This window comes from Dasypus novemcinctus, chromosome 1 (assembly GCF_030445035.2).
Source record: "Dasypus novemcinctus isolate mDasNov1 chromosome 1, mDasNov1.1.hap2, whole genome shotgun sequence".
Lineage (NCBI taxonomy): Eukaryota > Metazoa > Chordata > Mammalia > Cingulata > Dasypodidae > Dasypus > Dasypus novemcinctus.
In genome coordinates, this window is record NC_080673.1 from 128295432 (window position 1) to 128311793 (window position 16362).

General features: G+C 39.0%; 1 protein-coding gene across 4 annotated transcripts in view; it reads left to right on the forward strand.

The window, feature by feature from the left end:
- The first annotated feature begins 638 nt into the window (after positions 1-638).
- The window catches only part of CCNI (cyclin I), a 70762-nt gene continuing 55038 nt past the window's right edge, over positions 639-16362 (forward strand). The window contains exons 1-2 of one of the 4 annotated variants that reach the window (XM_004472591.4): positions 639-1200; positions 13601-13757. In XM_004472591.4, coding sequence (XP_004472648.1) covers positions 13644-13757 — 114 coding nt within the window. In that variant the 5' untranslated portion in view covers positions 639-1200; positions 13601-13643. Of the gene's footprint in view, positions 1201-13600; positions 13758-15495; positions 15641-16362 lie in introns of those variants that run through there. The other 3 variants (XM_058296570.2, XM_058296573.2, XM_058296574.2) reach the window with 3 other exon arrangements.

A 16362-nucleotide genomic window follows, 5' to 3' on the forward strand; every position in this document is an offset into this window, starting at 1 on the left:
CACTCAAAAAGGACTTTGAGGATTTGATCCCAATTTCCCATTTCTAAAGCGTTTCATAACGCATGGCGAGGCAGTGAAAAAATACACTATGGTAAAAAGAAAACACAATTTTTTGGCTAAGTAAAAAAGGAACTCAAGGTTTTTGCAAATCTGATCCCCAGTCCCTTCCCAACAAATCCTTCCAGCAGCCCCGAAAACAAGTCACGGTGGAATCAACCAGACAATTCTAGATCAGGCCAAGGAACCTCTACAGAAAGCTCAAACGCGTCTTTCTTAAAGCGACGCGTGCGCAGCACTCTCCAACCGCCGCACGCCTCTTCCAACCAGTGGCGTGGACTCTTACGTCACCGTGTTGTCAGTAAGAGATCCTTTCGCTCCTCCAAAGAAAATAAGTCCGCGCACCCATGGCTTTTCTCAGTCCACTGTAAACGTAGTTTCGCTCCCAAACTAGTCCTAATGACTTCCCCAGCCTGTCTCCAACAATCTAGATTTTTGGTGGACCTTCCCGTACTTTCACGGGGTTGGGAAGGGAGCGGCGGAGAGGAAAAATGGGGAGGGTGAGAAACCAAGTCTATGTTGTTTACAGGAGTGAGAAAGCTTAGGAATCGATCCGCAAAGGCGGAGTCGAGGCAGCCGGCACTTCTTTCCCCTCTCCCCTCCCTCCCCAGCTTTCCCCGCGAGCGGACGCGGCAGCGCCTCTGTCTCGCTTTTTCTTATTTTCCCCTCCCCTTTCCCCTTCCTTTTTTTTTTTTTTTTTTCCTTTCCTTTTTCCCCCTTCCCCCTTTCACCATTTCCCCTTGGAGGCGCTTTCTCCGGGCAGGGGCAGAGCCGGTCTCCCCCTCCGCCTCTCCCCGGCCCCCGCCGCCTTATGGCGAGAGGGAGCCCCCTCCCCACCCGGGCACTCGCGGCGGCGGTTGGAGGAGTAGGACCGGCGGTGGCGGCCTCAGTTCCAGGATCATCATGGAACTAATTCGCTGACCGACCCACCGGCCGCAGCCGTGCGTCCCGCTCGAGCCCCGCGCGCCCCAGCCCGGTTCCCCCTCTTCTCCCTCCTCAGTCAGACTGGTCCTCGTCCCTCGCGCTCCGCCGCCGCGCGCTGAGGAAAATGAAGTGGTAACGGGCCCGCGGATGACCCCGCGTCACCACTGTGAGGCCTACAGCTCTGCCGGGGAGGAGGAGGAGGAGGAAGAGGAGGAGAAGGTGAGGGGCGGGGGTTCGAGGAGTCTCCGCAACCCGCGCACCCACCCCACCCCCACCCGCATCCCCCTCCCCTGCGCAGTTCACAACCAGGCTCCCCGACTCGCGCGCGCCTGGACTGAAGGTCTCCCCTCCGAAGGAAACCTTTGGGACAGCCCTTTCGTCCGCTCCTTGCAAAAACAGTCCGGCACCTGCCTTGTTTGAAAACGGCTCTGCTGTGTTCCCTTTAAAGCCAGTTTTTCTGTCAGCGAGTAACTTTTTTTTGTAGCAACAGTAAACTACGTACTCTTTAGTGCATGTTCTAGGCACCGCGAACCTGTAATAACACACACAGAAGGGGGGACACACCCCCACTCTGAGACGGAAGATCCTACGGGAGCTAAGGGAAGAGTTTACTTTGCAAAGCGGAGTGAATGCCAAATGAATGGGGCGAAACGCTAGTGCTGTGGGATTTGGGGGGAGGAGGACGTTACTTAGGGTGGGTGGGGGAAACTGAAGAAGAGGTGGGATTTGCGTTGCATCCTAAAGGGCAGGTAAAAATACGAAATTTTGAAAGGAGGGTAAAGGGTCCTCTGACGAGCTAGGAGTTAAATTGCATATTATTGTGGCAGGAGTTGAGACTAGTAGGAAGGAATCTGTCGGGAGCTAGGTGGGATCAGACTTGGAAGGTCTTTGAATGTCAAGCTAAAGTACTAGATTTATTCTGTCAGTAGGGAGCCTCCCTACGTTTGAGCAGCAGAGCGTAATATTATGTTAATAATTTATTAACACTTGTTGAGGCCTGCTGTCTGCCAGGTACTTTTCTAAGTGGTTTGCGACTCATTTAATCCTCAAAAGGACCAGTTGAGGCAGTCAGTAGGATCTCGTTTTACAGATGAAGAAAACTATGAGGTGCTTATTTAACCCAGTTAGAACATGGTGTCCAGACTTCCAACTCCCAGGCAGTCTGACGCCTGTGTGCTATGTTGTCTCTGTCCGGAAAATGAATTTATTGAAAGATTAAAGGTAGTGTTTTGTGTTTCTAGCTTTCCCTAGATCGGTTATGGCAGCGGAAATGGCAAGGATTGGACAAGTAGATTAAAAGAATAGACAGGACCTAGATTGGCTGTGGGGGGCCAGAGGGTGAGCGATTTTGAACCCCTGTACTAGACTAGGTTTCTTAAGTGCCAATGAAGGGTAAAGCTAGTAGAGAATCGGCTTGTTTTGCAAAAACCAATAGAGAGAATTTATATGTTAGAGATGCTGAGTTTCATGTGAGAGTGACATTCCAGTAGGTTAGAATGGAACTTTAGACTGTGTCTTGGTCAAGACTGGAAGTTAGAAAATGAGTACATGTTTTATTCTCATTGTTCAGAGCTTTAATCTTACTGTGCATATTTCTTCATCTGTAAAATCGGATTAATAATATACCAACTTCATAGGATTGTATGAGGATTAGATGAGTTAATAAGGCATTAACATTTTCACCAATACCTGGCCTCATAGTATGCACTCACTGCTCTTGTTAAGCACTTAATGAGTGTAAGCTGTTATTTATTAGACGTTGTGCTAAATTCTGGAGATTGTTTTCCATCAGGGAATGCATGGTTAATAGAGGAGACAGGTCTGCTAATAATCAATTATGGAGCAGTTAAGTGCAAAAATAGAATTATGTCCAATTGCACATGTAGAATGGCAAGGCACAGCTGTACAGCTCAGGGAATGCTATTCACAGACCATGATATGAATGGCAACTTTGTAGGAAAGAGAGCATTCCCCAGAGGAGGACATTTAAACTGCAAGACAGTTTGTGGACAGGCGAGGAGTTTGGGAAAGAGCATGCTGCTTTGGAATTGGAAGTACTGGTAGTTCATTATTGCTGGAGCATAAAGTTAAGGAGGGAATGATAGAACATGAGGTTCTTGAATGGTCATATTAATAAATCCCTGTTTTTAGAGAAGGACTAAGACCTGGGAGACAGCACCACCACAGGATAATTAATTGCGTTGGCATATTATAATAAATATAACTCTGTATTAATAAAATTGTTTTTGAGTTCCTGTTGTATACACAGCACTCTGGCAGTTTTCCTCAGAAGAGCAGGAGGCCCTATACAGAAATCTGTAGTAGAGTTTTTGCTGTACAGTAAGCATTTTATAACAGTTAACTGAGACTTTAAGCTATTTGATAAGCATGGAAAAAGAAGAAGAAATGGAAAGAATGGGAGGAGAAATGTAAAACCATCATAAACTTAGAAGTGTAATATGTCAACCAAAATACAACCAGTGTTGTTTAATTTGTAGAGTTTTCTATCCAAGCATTTAAAATTCTGAAAATGACCAACAATAGGCATAAAATAAGATTCAACTACCATAAAGCTCATCTATTTAAAAAAGTAAAATTGTATTTTTAGTGATTGTATTTTATATTCTAGCAGGATTCATTATATAATTCAAATAATCGATACATTAGGAAACAGGCTTCTGCACTGTCAATAAAAGAAGTAAAATTCTCAAGGGGATGCTTTCTTCACTGTACCATGTTACCTCTCTTACAAGAGTCTTATAAAAAGTTTTAAAAATCCATAATGTAAGTGCTTCTGTATATTTTTTTTCAAAAAATTTAGCTTTCTTTGAAAATAATGTAAAACTTAAAGAAAACCTTTACCTGTTACTTGTTACTAACATTTTACCCCATTTCTTTTTATCATTTATTTTCTTCCTCCCCAATAAATGTGTGTGTGTTAAATAAATTACAGCCATTTACTCAATTTTTCAGTGCATGATCCCTAAGAATAGAGATGTTCTCTTACATTCAAAATCATAGTGACTCTATCAGTTTAGTAAATTTAACATCAATAACACTTATTTTTATGTAATCCTCCTCAGTCCATCTTCCAATTTTGTCAACTGACCCAATAGTAATCTGTTTTATAGCATTTGTGTTCCTCTAGTATAGTATCCAGTTTAGGGTCAGATACTGCACTTTTGTTTTTTCTTTAGCCTCATTTAATCTGGAACGTGCCCACAGGAATCCCCCACCCTTATCCCCTTTTTTTATCTTTTACTTGAATTATTTATATTTCATTTCCAAAAGTTTTTGAAAGGAAATTTCAGCTTTCCCCCTCCCCATGGTTACATTTCCATAGAGTGGCAAAGGAATTTAGAATGATTCTTTTATTCTATTTGTATGGTATGTTACATTAATTGACTTGTGGATATTAAGCCAGCCTTGGATTCCTGTTATAAATCCCATTTGGTCATGGTATCTAATTTTTTTATATTTTGCTGGATTCAGTTTGCTAGTATTTTGTTGGACATGTTTGTGTCTATATTCATAAGAGCTACTGGCCATAGTTTTCTTACGAAACCTGGTTTTGGTCTAAGGGGTAATACTGGCCTCATAGAATGGGTTGGAAAATGTTTCCTTCTCTTTTTTGGAAGAATTTGTGAACAGTTGGTATTCTTTAAATGTTTGGAAGAGTTAATCAATGAAGCCGTCTGGGACAAGGCTTGTCTTTGAGGGTAGTTTTTGATTGCTAATTCAATCTATTGTTTTAGATATATTCAGCTTTTCTATTTTTGTTTGGTTGATTGATTGTTTTTTTTGAGTCAATTTCATTAGTTTGTTTCTTTCCAGGAATATGTCAATTTCATTTAAGTTGTCTAATTTATTGGCACACTGATGCTTCATAGTATTCCTTTCTAATCCTTTCTGTGAGGTTGGTGATAATGCTCCCTCTTTCATTTTTGATTTTAGTAATTTGAATCTTCGTTCCTTGGTCAGCCTGGCCAGAGGTTTGCCAATTTTGCTGGCCATTTCAAAGAACCATCTTGTTTTCATTGTTTTTCTCTATTGTTTTCTATTCTCTACTTCATTAATTTTTGTTCTAGTCTTTATTTTTCCTTTTTTCTTTTGCTTTAAATTTAGTTTACTCTTTTTCCAAGATTTTAAGGTAGAAGGTTAAGTTATTTGAGATTTTCTCTTTCAATATAGTCACATACAGCTATAAATTTACCTCTAAGCTCTGCTGTAGCTGCATCCCATAAGTTTGGGTATGTTGCATTTTAATTTTCATTCATCTCAAAAGTATTTTAAAATATTCCTTGTGATTTATTTTTTGTCCCAGGTTCCTTTGTTTTAAAGAAGTTATAGCATCTCAATATTTGAAAATCTTACTAAGGACTTAATAAGTTACAGACGGGTGGAGACTGTATCTCTTAAACCTTGTTTTATTCCTGTTTATGTGCTTTTATATGTTCCTCTTGCTTCCCTAGCTATCTTTTCTAAAAATAATCTTCAAATGAAACTTGGAAAGTGAGAAGTAGTTACTAGAGGAATGTGTCAAGAAGGCTGGTGGATCCTGGTGAGCCATTTGTTGGGTGTAACTAATGGATAAAAGAGTAAAGTAATTTTGAGGTCTTTGACAAGAGTTCATAAATTACAGACTAAAGTTAGATTTGAAAGAAACCTTAGAAGCCAGAAAGTTCAAACTCCATCTAGTATAGGTGTTTTTTCTAAATGTCCTTGAAAGATGGCCATCCAGCTTATACTCTTAAGATTCATATTTATCTGTTTTACGTTAAATAGTGAGCCTGCTTATCTGACTTTAGAGAACCTGAGCAAAGTACCAAGGTGACAAAATTGGAATCTCAGAACATCTTAGCAGACTACAACAAACAAGATGGCCTTTTTTTTTTTTTTTTTTAAAGAAAGTGCTCTTAAGGTAATGAACAAAGGTATACAAAAATCAAACAAAAACCCATACCTGGTGGGATGGGGAAGGTGGATGAGGAATTTGGCTTAACTGTTTCTGAGAAAGTTTTAAGAATTTCAGTTGACCATAAACTTACCTGAACTAATATTGTATTATGGCATTCAAAAAATAGCTGATGATTTTAGACTGCATTCATAAACTGATTCAGGTTTAGAAAAACAAAAACCATGTCGTGTGAGAAGCCATTGAATGAATTACGGAAAAGCAGAGTTGTTGAGCACGACAGCAGCCTTCAAATATTTAAAGTTTGTGAAGGAAAGATTAGACTTGGTGTTCTTGTTTTTTGTTTTAGACCCAGTGTTTGAATCATTGGTTGAGTCTCTATTTTATCAAAGTGTTGTGCTATGGGTATAGTAAGTAATAATAAATTGTTAGTACATGTTCCCTAAGAAAAATTTAGTAGGTGAGATAGTAGGAAGCTGCTCTCAGAGAAGAGCGAAGTTACTTTTGATTAGAGAATCAAGTTACATTTGATTAGAGGATCAAGAGTTCTTGGATGAAATTACCTTTGAAGTCGGCCTTTAAGTATAGGTATTATTTCTTTTTCTCTCAGTTATTTATTTTTCTTCTGAGTATTGAATGTGTTTCATACACATTGTAGAAAATTTGCAAAAACTCTGGTATTTATAGAAGCAAGAAGAAAAGCAATCATAATCCAGTTAACAGAGACAACCTGCAGTAAGTAGGTTGGATATAAAGTAGGTGAAGTATGAGGTGATGGGATTAAGAAAGAGCATAGTAGCTGGAGGGGAGTTAGGGGTGTTGAAATTGAAGGATAGATTAGTTGTTTTTTGTTTGGGTCTTTGAATTTAATTTTCAGTTTTATCAAAATTTTGGGACTTTTCATGTTAATTCCAGGCATTTTTTAAAATTTTTAAATTCCATGGATCTCAGCACATGATACATGTACTTAGTCAAAAAGTCAAATGGTTACATGAAGTTCATAATGAAAATCATCATTCCTTTGCTGCTGTCTTTCCTTATACTTTCCTCACTCCACAGAGGTTAAGCACTCTTATCCCTTACTTGTTTCTTTTGTTATTTAAGATCATATTTTCAAATAGGTTACTCTATTGCTGTTTTTTGATATTTCAATTTTAGGTACTGTTTGCGGATTTCCTAATAGTAAAGATTTGGCTCTGTCAGTACCCTCTCCCAATATCCATATATACATTCCCTCATCTTCCCAATGTAGTTTTATCACAATGTTTATTGAAATCCATTTTCAGTATTTTCATTATTGCTTTGTAAATATTGTGGTATATTAGTGATTATATTTTACTTTCTTGTACATTTTTTCCCTGAAGTTACCTTTTCATTTGCTAGCTTTCATCAAGTCTAGCTAAGTCATTTCACATTCTTCCACAGCCTCTCAATCCAGTTTTCCACATATTTGTCAAACCTCTCAAATCTGCAGTTTTGTTTTGTGTTGGTTTTTTTTTGTTTTGTTTTGTTTTTTTAATCTGTAGACATCTCTCCTCCACTGTCAGTTGCCCTACTCTGATTTGGACTGTTACTCTTCAGACTTGCTGCTCAGTTGTTGTACTTGGAGTCCCTTACCATAATTCTAGGAATAGTCTTTAGTTCTCTTCTGTGTTGGATTCTTTGTTCTTGGATTCCGGGTCTCTTTCTTGCTTTGCTTCTGTATTTTGAAGGTATATATTTTCCTGTAACTTCCTGAGAAAGGATGCATATAAAGTAAAAATTGAAACTTTGTATGTCTGAAATATCTTTAATCCATCCTGACTTTTAATTGAGAATTCAGCTGTGTATAGAATTCTAAGGTAGAAATAATTTTTCTTCAGAATTTTCAAGGTGATCCATTTTCACCTAGCTTCCACATTTAATGCCGAAAATGTATGGTGCCATTCTGATGTACCATCCTTTTTATGTCATATTTGTTTTTTCTTTTAATTTTTTGTTTGATATCTCTCCCTCCCCTTCTCTCTCCTTTTAGAGTCTTTACACCTGATCTGGTGTAATCAGATTATGTGCCTTAAACATGTGTCTTTTTTAATTTCTAAATTTTTGTCTTTTTTTTAAAAAAGATACATAGATCACAAAAAATATTACATTAAAAAATATAAGAGGTTCCCACATATTCCACACCCGACACTGCTCCACTCCTTCCACATCAGCAACCTCTTTCATCATTGTGGCACATTCGTTGCATTTGGTGAATACATTTTGGAGCACTGCTACACCGCATGGATTATGGTTTACATTGTAGTTTACACGCTCCCGCAGTCCATTCAGTGGGTTAAAGCAGAATATATAATGTCCTACGTCTGTCCCTGCCATATCGTTCAGGACAACTCCAAGTCCCGAAAAAGCCCGCACATCATACCTCTTCTTCCCTCTCCTGGCCCTCAGCAACTTCCGTGGCCACTGTCTCCACATCAGTGATACAATTTCTTTCATTGTTATAGTCAAAATAGTTCTATAGTAGAATACCAGTAATTCTACTCTAATCCATATTGTATTCCTCCATCCTGTGGTCCACTCCACCTGTAAATCAAGATGGGCTTAGATTCCACATGGCTGAAGTATGTGATTCTCCTGCTTGCAGTTGTAGACACACTCGGTTCCCTGGTGTGGTGGTTGACCAACTTCATCTCCCTGTTAGCTGACCTGGGTAAGTCCAATGAACCAGACAGTCGGAGTTGTAACTCTGCTGAGGCTCAGGGCCCAGCTGGCACATGGCCAATCCAGAGATTCAAGTCTTCTTAGTATACACCAACCCAGGTGCCTACCACAGGTTCAGTAAAAGTGACAGAAGAGGCAGAACGATCACATCTGAGTCCAGCTCCACAAACGACAAATTCCAAAGTAGGGTCCCCTGGCAAGGCCCTGAACTCCAGAGCCATCTGCCATGACTGTAGAACCTGTGTGTCTCTGTAGCCCTCAGGAGCAACAGTACCTGGGGTTATATCTACTTGGGCTGTCTCTGGGATGCTGCTGAAATATGTGTAAGTGCAACCCCTCTGATGATCTCCTGACTCATTTTGAAGTCTCTTAGCCATATAAACTCAATTGTCTTTACCATTTCCCTCTTTTATTAAAGGTCTTTTTTCTGGTAGCATCACCAGCTAGTGATTGGTAGTAATCCCTCAGCATGAGGGAGTCTCATCTCCAGGAGTCATGTCCCATGCTGGGGGGAAGGTAATGTATTTACATGCTGAGTTTGACTTAGAGAGTGGCCACATTTGAGCAACATGGAGGCGCTCAGGAGGTAACTCTTAGGCACCCTGCAGCTCTAGGCCTAGTTGGAATTTCAAGCATACAGACTCATAAGCATAGTCATCAGTATCAAGGGTCCATCTCGGGACCATCCTTCTTCACTGGTCTTTTCCCTTGCACTTGGGGTATTGTTGCTCTTCCACTGGGGAATGTGACAGCTCCCTGGCTAGGAACTCAGCACTCCCTCAGTTTTCATGTGCAACACTACCTACTATGACAATACCCAACCAATATGCTAACATTTTTATGTGTCTTGTACACATGCCCTGGAGAACTCCCTCCCAACCCATGTGTCCCCCATCAGTGACACCAGTGCTCTTCCCCTGCCAAACCCTCTGTGATCCAAAAGTTCTCATTACTGTAATAGGTGTTGCCCTATATGTACTGTGGCAAGGCAATCTCTTCCATTCCTTGAAAAAAGTTTTAGATCACAGTAAAGTCATTTATACAATATAGAGGACTCCCATATACCCAATGTCAAACTCTTTCCCCCTTCCCCAGCAATGATCTTTTTACATGTGGATGTTTTATTTGCTATAAGTGATGTACAGATATTGAAACATAGCTTAGTAACCGTGGTTCCATTTTGGTTTACATTATGGTTTATATTTTAGACTATACAATATTCTAAATTTTTAGTTACATTATAGTTTACATTTTAGACTACACTTTTGTAAATTTTTGGTGAAATTTAACATGGCCTTTATCCATTATTGCATGATCTTGTGGAACACTTCCGTTGCCCCCCAGTTACCCCTTCTTCCATCTATTACTCTCTCCCCCTTCCTTCAGGGCCCACAGTGCCAACCAAGCTTCACTGATTGAAGGACCAGATACATAGATACTTGTAACAATACTGAGAGCTTGACACTAGTCTGTCCTCTCCAATTGGGAGCCACCAATGCTCTCGAGAGACACCCTTCCCTCTGTTTGTGAACATCAGGCCTCCCCAGGATTGGGGGGTATAACACCTTCCTACTCATTGTGTGGGTTCCCACCCAACAATATAACATACTGTGACAAGATGAGCACTCACAAATTCCCTAGAAGCTTGCCCGAGGTTCACCCTGTGCCAGATTTCCCTATCAAACACCTTAAACAAGTAACCCTTCCTTATTGTATTTTCTAAAGAGTTTTCTCAATATTATAGTTTCAGCCACGTACCTGACAATCTCCTGTGTTCACTTGTTCCTCCCAAAACTCCCCCCCCCCAATTTCATGGACCATCTGACCCATCCTCCCAACCCTAACCCGTCAAGCCTGCAAAAACACACCCAATAGTAGCCCTATGCCCCCTTCTTATCCCTTCCCTGTACAATTACTTACTTTCACTTTATCATAGATTTTGCCCATGTAGGCGTCAGCTCACAACCTTCTTCTCCCCAATTTCCTGTAAACCTATCATCTAGTCTCTAGCTCTCTCGAGACAGCTTGATTAATTCACATCAGAGAGGTCATGTAGTATTTGTCCTTCAATACCTGGCTTGCTTCACTCAACATAAGGTCCTCACAAGTCACACCATGTTATCCCATGTGTTAGTACTGCATTTCTTCTTACAGTTGAGTAGTATTCCATTATACGTATATACTACATTTTGTTTACCATTCATCGTTAGATACTTCTTTTGGATCTTTTTGGAAGGACTGTTATTTTCTAGATTATTTGCTCCCTGTCTTCTTGGAACTCAGATTTATATATAAGACCTATAACTTTCTTAAATTACTTTTTCTTATTTTAAATTTATTTATCTTTTTGTTCCACCTTTTTTCTTTTAGTGAATTTTTATTTTCTAGGAGATATTTTTTCCCTTGGAATTTTTTAAAAATTATATCATCCTGTAAATGACATACAAGCTCATGTATATGAGCTTTTCCTTTTTTTTTTTTAACTCATTTTTTTCTGCTCCCTGAATTCCTTTTTCCTCAGGTTTCATTTTTTGTTTGTTTTTATTACTATTTTTCATACTTTGGACTTTATTCAAATGTCTAAGCATTGCCTGACCAATCAGTTTAAGACTGAAGCACTTAAATGCTGGTGTGAAGCTCTGGGTACCTAAATTCCATTTTACAGTGAATGTTTAGGGACCTGACCTTTATATTTGGGACTTCAAAATGCCAGTATTTGTAGATATTAGACTAATCTATTTTCTGGAAGGTGGTGGTGGTCAGGAAGGTGTGTGCACAAGGATAATATATTTTAAGTCTAGCATTCTGGGAGCTGAGCCAGGAAACAGTTCAGTATGTAGATTTTCACTTAATTTATTTTCACAATGACTTCATCCTCTGATCAAAGCCTCTGTGATTCAGTCTTTTCAGAGAGTAAACCTCCATTCTTCTGTAGGGTATTTATAGATTAATAAATACTGCTATTTTTGGCCCCACCTGTCTTCTAAGATGTCTGCTTCCTTTAATTCCTGTTCTTTTACAGAATTATATGTTATAAATAGGCTTGATTCTTATTAATTTTATAACTTTTAGTCATTTCCCTTCAGATTTCTGTGGTCATCTAGTTAACTACTGTTGTCTTTCCCCTTTCCAGCTTCTAAACTCTTGTAAGCATTGTTCATCTGCTGTTTTCTCCTTTCCTGATGTTAGGGGGTGAGGTGGAGAGAGGGTCTTGGGAAGTAGACATAAATGAGTATGTATTATTTGACTTGCTTAACTGCAGATTATGAGTTTATGAAGGTGGGTAAGACCTTAGCAGACTTAAAGGAACAAGAGGGAAAGGATGGTGATAGAGAAGAAGCAGGAGGAGGAAGGGGAAGGAGGGATGTGTATAGTCAATAGAAAAAGTTCCCTGAAAATGTGGAAAGGCATACAGAGCACAGGGAAAAGGTCAGCTTTAAACGTGAAGAGATACCTCTTTAATGTAACAGGAGGGAAGGAAAGAGGAATAGGTTCAAGGGTTAATGTATAGGTTTGGAAATTGTATATTGTACATTGTATGTACATTGGAAATTGAAAGAGGATATGTGGTGAGATCATCTGCTGAAGGACTGGTGACATTGTGAAGAAGATAGATGAGGAGAGTTGACAAGATTTGAATAGCCATTGTGGAGAATGGAAGATAAACCGATTATGGGGACACTAGAATATATTTGAGGACCTCTAAACACCGAGTTGAGATTAGAGATTAGCACCACATTGTGGCTGCATGGTTGAGGGAAAAAGTTCTTTGGCAATAGCAAAAGAAAATCATTTAAAATGAATTCAATTGAGATAATATCAAAGTTTGATTATCTTTATGATTATCTTTTAGGAAATTAATTTAAGAACTGAACATAGACTGAAGTTGTATTATGAATTCTACATTGTGTTTAGCAATAATAGCTTACATTTATGAGTGTTCAATATGTCCTCACTATTCTAAGACTTTTATATGAAACAGCTCATGTAATCTTAAAACAGTCCTCCAGCTATTACTATTATAATCCTTATCTCAGAGATGAGAATCTGAAGTTCAAAGGTTAAGTAATTTACCCAAAGTTTTTATAGTCAGTGAGGGGTGAAGCCATGATTTTGGTGCAAAGCTGTCAGCTGTTTTTAGAGCTCAGAACTTAATTTTTTTTTAATGCTCAGAATTAGCACATGAAAAATTCCAAAATTTCCAGAATTTCAAATTTCACCTGGAATTGTAAAAGATAATAGAGGAGATTTCAATTTGGCTATTCATTTTCCAACATCAGTCTTCTTACCATTAAGCTTTCTAAATGAGTGCTGTCCAATAGAATTTTGTGTAGTGATAGAAATGTTCATTTTCTGAGTTGTCCAACACAGTATCCAGTAGCCATATGTGGCTATTGGGTATTTGAAAAAGGTAGTTAGTGCAGCTTAGGAAAAGGGGTTAGTAAGTAAATTTATATTTTTATCTAATTTCAGGTAATTCAAATTTAAATAGCCACATGTGTAGCTAGCAAATACTGTATTGGTTAACACAATTCTAGATGATTGTATTAAAAGGGAGTGAGATTTAATATAATGAACTTAACTATTTTTTAGTGAAAAAACATGTAGTGTCCACTATCAGGCTTTTAAGAGAAATATTGGTACAACTACTTTTAATAATTCCTAGTATTAAAAGCCAGTTACTTAAAAAATTTTTTTTTCATAACTATTAACATATTTTGACTAGTCCAAAGTTACTTTCCATTATATGGCCTTGTTTTTATTCTCTTCATAACTGAGCTTCGAATTTAAATGTTTTAGATGAGTTATTAGTAGTATAACATTTTAATATGTATTTTAAAGAGCTGTAAAATCCTGTACTGGCTCATAATATTAATAACATTCTTAATTTGCTTTATGAATTGCTTAATAAGTATCAGTATTTTTTATATGTGTATATATGTATAATGCTATACTATTCTATAATTAAACAAACAGCATTGTTCATATTTTATTTTATAGGTAACTACATCAAGCTGGGTAGCGGGCAGATCCAAAGGATATCATGAAGTTTCCAGGACCTTTGGAAAACCAGAGATTGTCTTTCCTGTTGGAAAAAGCAATCTCAAGGGAAGCCCAGATGTGGAAGGTGAATGTGCCCAAAATGCCTACAAATCAGGTAATGATTTTGCCCTTCACTCTAGATAGATTAATTTTATTAGACATATGTGTTCTTCTGACATGTATTATAGTATCTTCATAACTGCATTGGAGAAGTGTGTACCATTAAAAGATAAGCTCCATTCTGTATTTCAGAAACGTCTTGTTTCTTTCTGAAACAAAAAACAGTTATCTGGTTTTGTTTTGAGTTACAGCTTTAGGAGGAGGATGGTTATCGTCTTTCTCAATCTAATACTAACAGTAGTAAACTTTCTTTATTTCTAGATAATAGTTAGCCAGGGACACTGAACATCTTTATACCATTGTCTTTAGTGAACAAAAAATTGTTCTGCCTTGCATCAGTATTTGTAAGAACTTCATGTGAAGTACCAAGGTAATGCCAATGCTGTAAGCTTCTTAGGAGACAGCCAGATAACTTCTGAATTACTGGTGGCTGTATGTCTTTTCTTTTAAAAATTTCTGTACTTCTATTATATGATTGCCATTGTTATTTTTCATAAATTTTATCACCTCCAAAAGTTCACTGTACAAGACATCTTACCTATCTTTTTATCTCTAGCACGTAACATTGTGCTTGGCATAGAGAATAGTGGCCAAGATATTTTTTATATGAACTGGTAAATTAATGACATGTATCTAACTTCTCATGTATTGGTTTAGGTTATTATAGGTATTGAAATCTATGTGCTCTTTCTAATTCTGTTCTACTTCTGTCATTGTTTCCCACAAGCTGAAGAATGCTTTGTGTTTACTGTTACTTATTTGTCATTTTGCAAATTGAAGATTTTAACCTGAATGAGTACATTTTATGCTAGGAGCATTTACATATTCTGCATCATTTAATCATTTACTCCTGTGACATAAGCAGTAGTCCCAATTTTTTCAACTTTAGCTAATCATTGTTAGAGCTGTAATTTCAACTTAGGTCTTCTCCTGAAGTAATTCTCTTCCCATTTGTGGCAGTTTGATATTATTTATGAATTCCAAAAAGAAATATGGCTGATGTTTATAAACTGGTCTGTTCCTCTGGGCATGATACCCTTTGCTTGTATTAAATTCAACTGAGATGTCTTTGATTAAATTATGTTAAGATTAGGGCTTTGATTAGATGTCAGTAGGATGTAACTCAGTTTAAGTCACCACCCCCCCTTGGTGGGCTGCCGCTGAGCGAGAGGGTTTCAACCTCGCTCAGGCCCAAAAGTTGGGGGGGTCTTGCTCCTGCCGAACCGCCGGCGGGGGGTACTCCCAGAGAGAGCACCGGTTCTCCAGGTGTGGGGGACACGCGGTTGGGGAAAAACCACGGAGACCGCTTGAGCGCAAGAACAGGTCTGCTTTATTGCGGAAGTACACTTGGTTATATAGGGCTGGGTGGAGGGAGAAGTATAAAGAAGGGAGGGCTGGCTACGGGGCGGCTGTGGATAGGCTAAAGCTGATGGATAGACCTGAGGTAAGCAGTTACTGGGGAAGAGGGCAGATTGGGGGTTGGCAATATGGGCGGGACTGGCGGGAAGGGCGGCGGGGGCTGAAAGGGGAGGAGGGGAGGAGAAAGGCGGTAACAATGGGCTATATAAATAGACACAGAATAAGATACCTAAAAAATAGAAAGAACTCTGTAGATGCCAGAGGAGAGAACTAGGTGATTTTGGTCCTGCTATGTGACAGAAAGGAGAATGCTCAAACAGCTAAAGCCCCAGGGCTGAGCCATTTGCCTGATAGTTTGCAGAGCCCTGAGCAGCTGAGAAAGCCTGGAAAGAAACGCACCCTCCAGCCTACAGCTGAGATTGGAAGAAGCTGGATCCACAGAGTCTTAAGAGGAAAAGGAAGGCTGAACCCTCGCAGAGATCAGCCACCATCATGCTGCAACACATGGCAACAGACTTGGTGAGAAAATACCTCTTATGATGCCTTGAGTTAGACTCTTTAGGGCCTTGTAACTGTAAGCTTTAACCCAAATAAATACCCTTTTTAAGAGCCAACAGATTTCTGGTACTTTGCATGGGCACTCTTTTGACTGACTAATACACCATTATATCTCAGTTGTATTTTTATTTGTGTGTGTGTGTGTGTTTCAATTTCCAAAAGGCTGCCAATGCAAAAATACCAGAAATAGGTTGGTTTTTATAAAGGGAATTTATTTAGGCAAAAACTTAAAAGTTCTGAATGTCCTAATGAAGGCATCATCAGAGATGCTTTCTCACCAAAGGTCAACTGATAGCAGATCCTGGAGTCCTCCTATGTGATGAGGCATGATGGCGGGTCTCCTGGTCTCTCTCTTTCTTCTGGAGCTTAGCTGTGGGTGGTCTGGCATCTCTCTCTGGGCTTTGTCTCCTTGAGCCTCTTGGGGTTTCTCTTTCTTTCTGCAACTGTAGGAGAACCTGGAGTCCTCTCTCTCATGTGGCAGGTTCAAAATGGCAGCTGTCTTTCTGTGTTTCTGCTTAGTTCTCAGTTTATATAAGACCCCAGCAAGAAAGTAGAGACCCAACATGGATCATACTCAACTGACAAAGTCTAATCAAAGGCCCTAAAGTGATCTAATAACATGATCTAATCAAAGTTCCATTAACTGAATCTAATCAAAAGGCCCCATCTACATTGGCACTGGT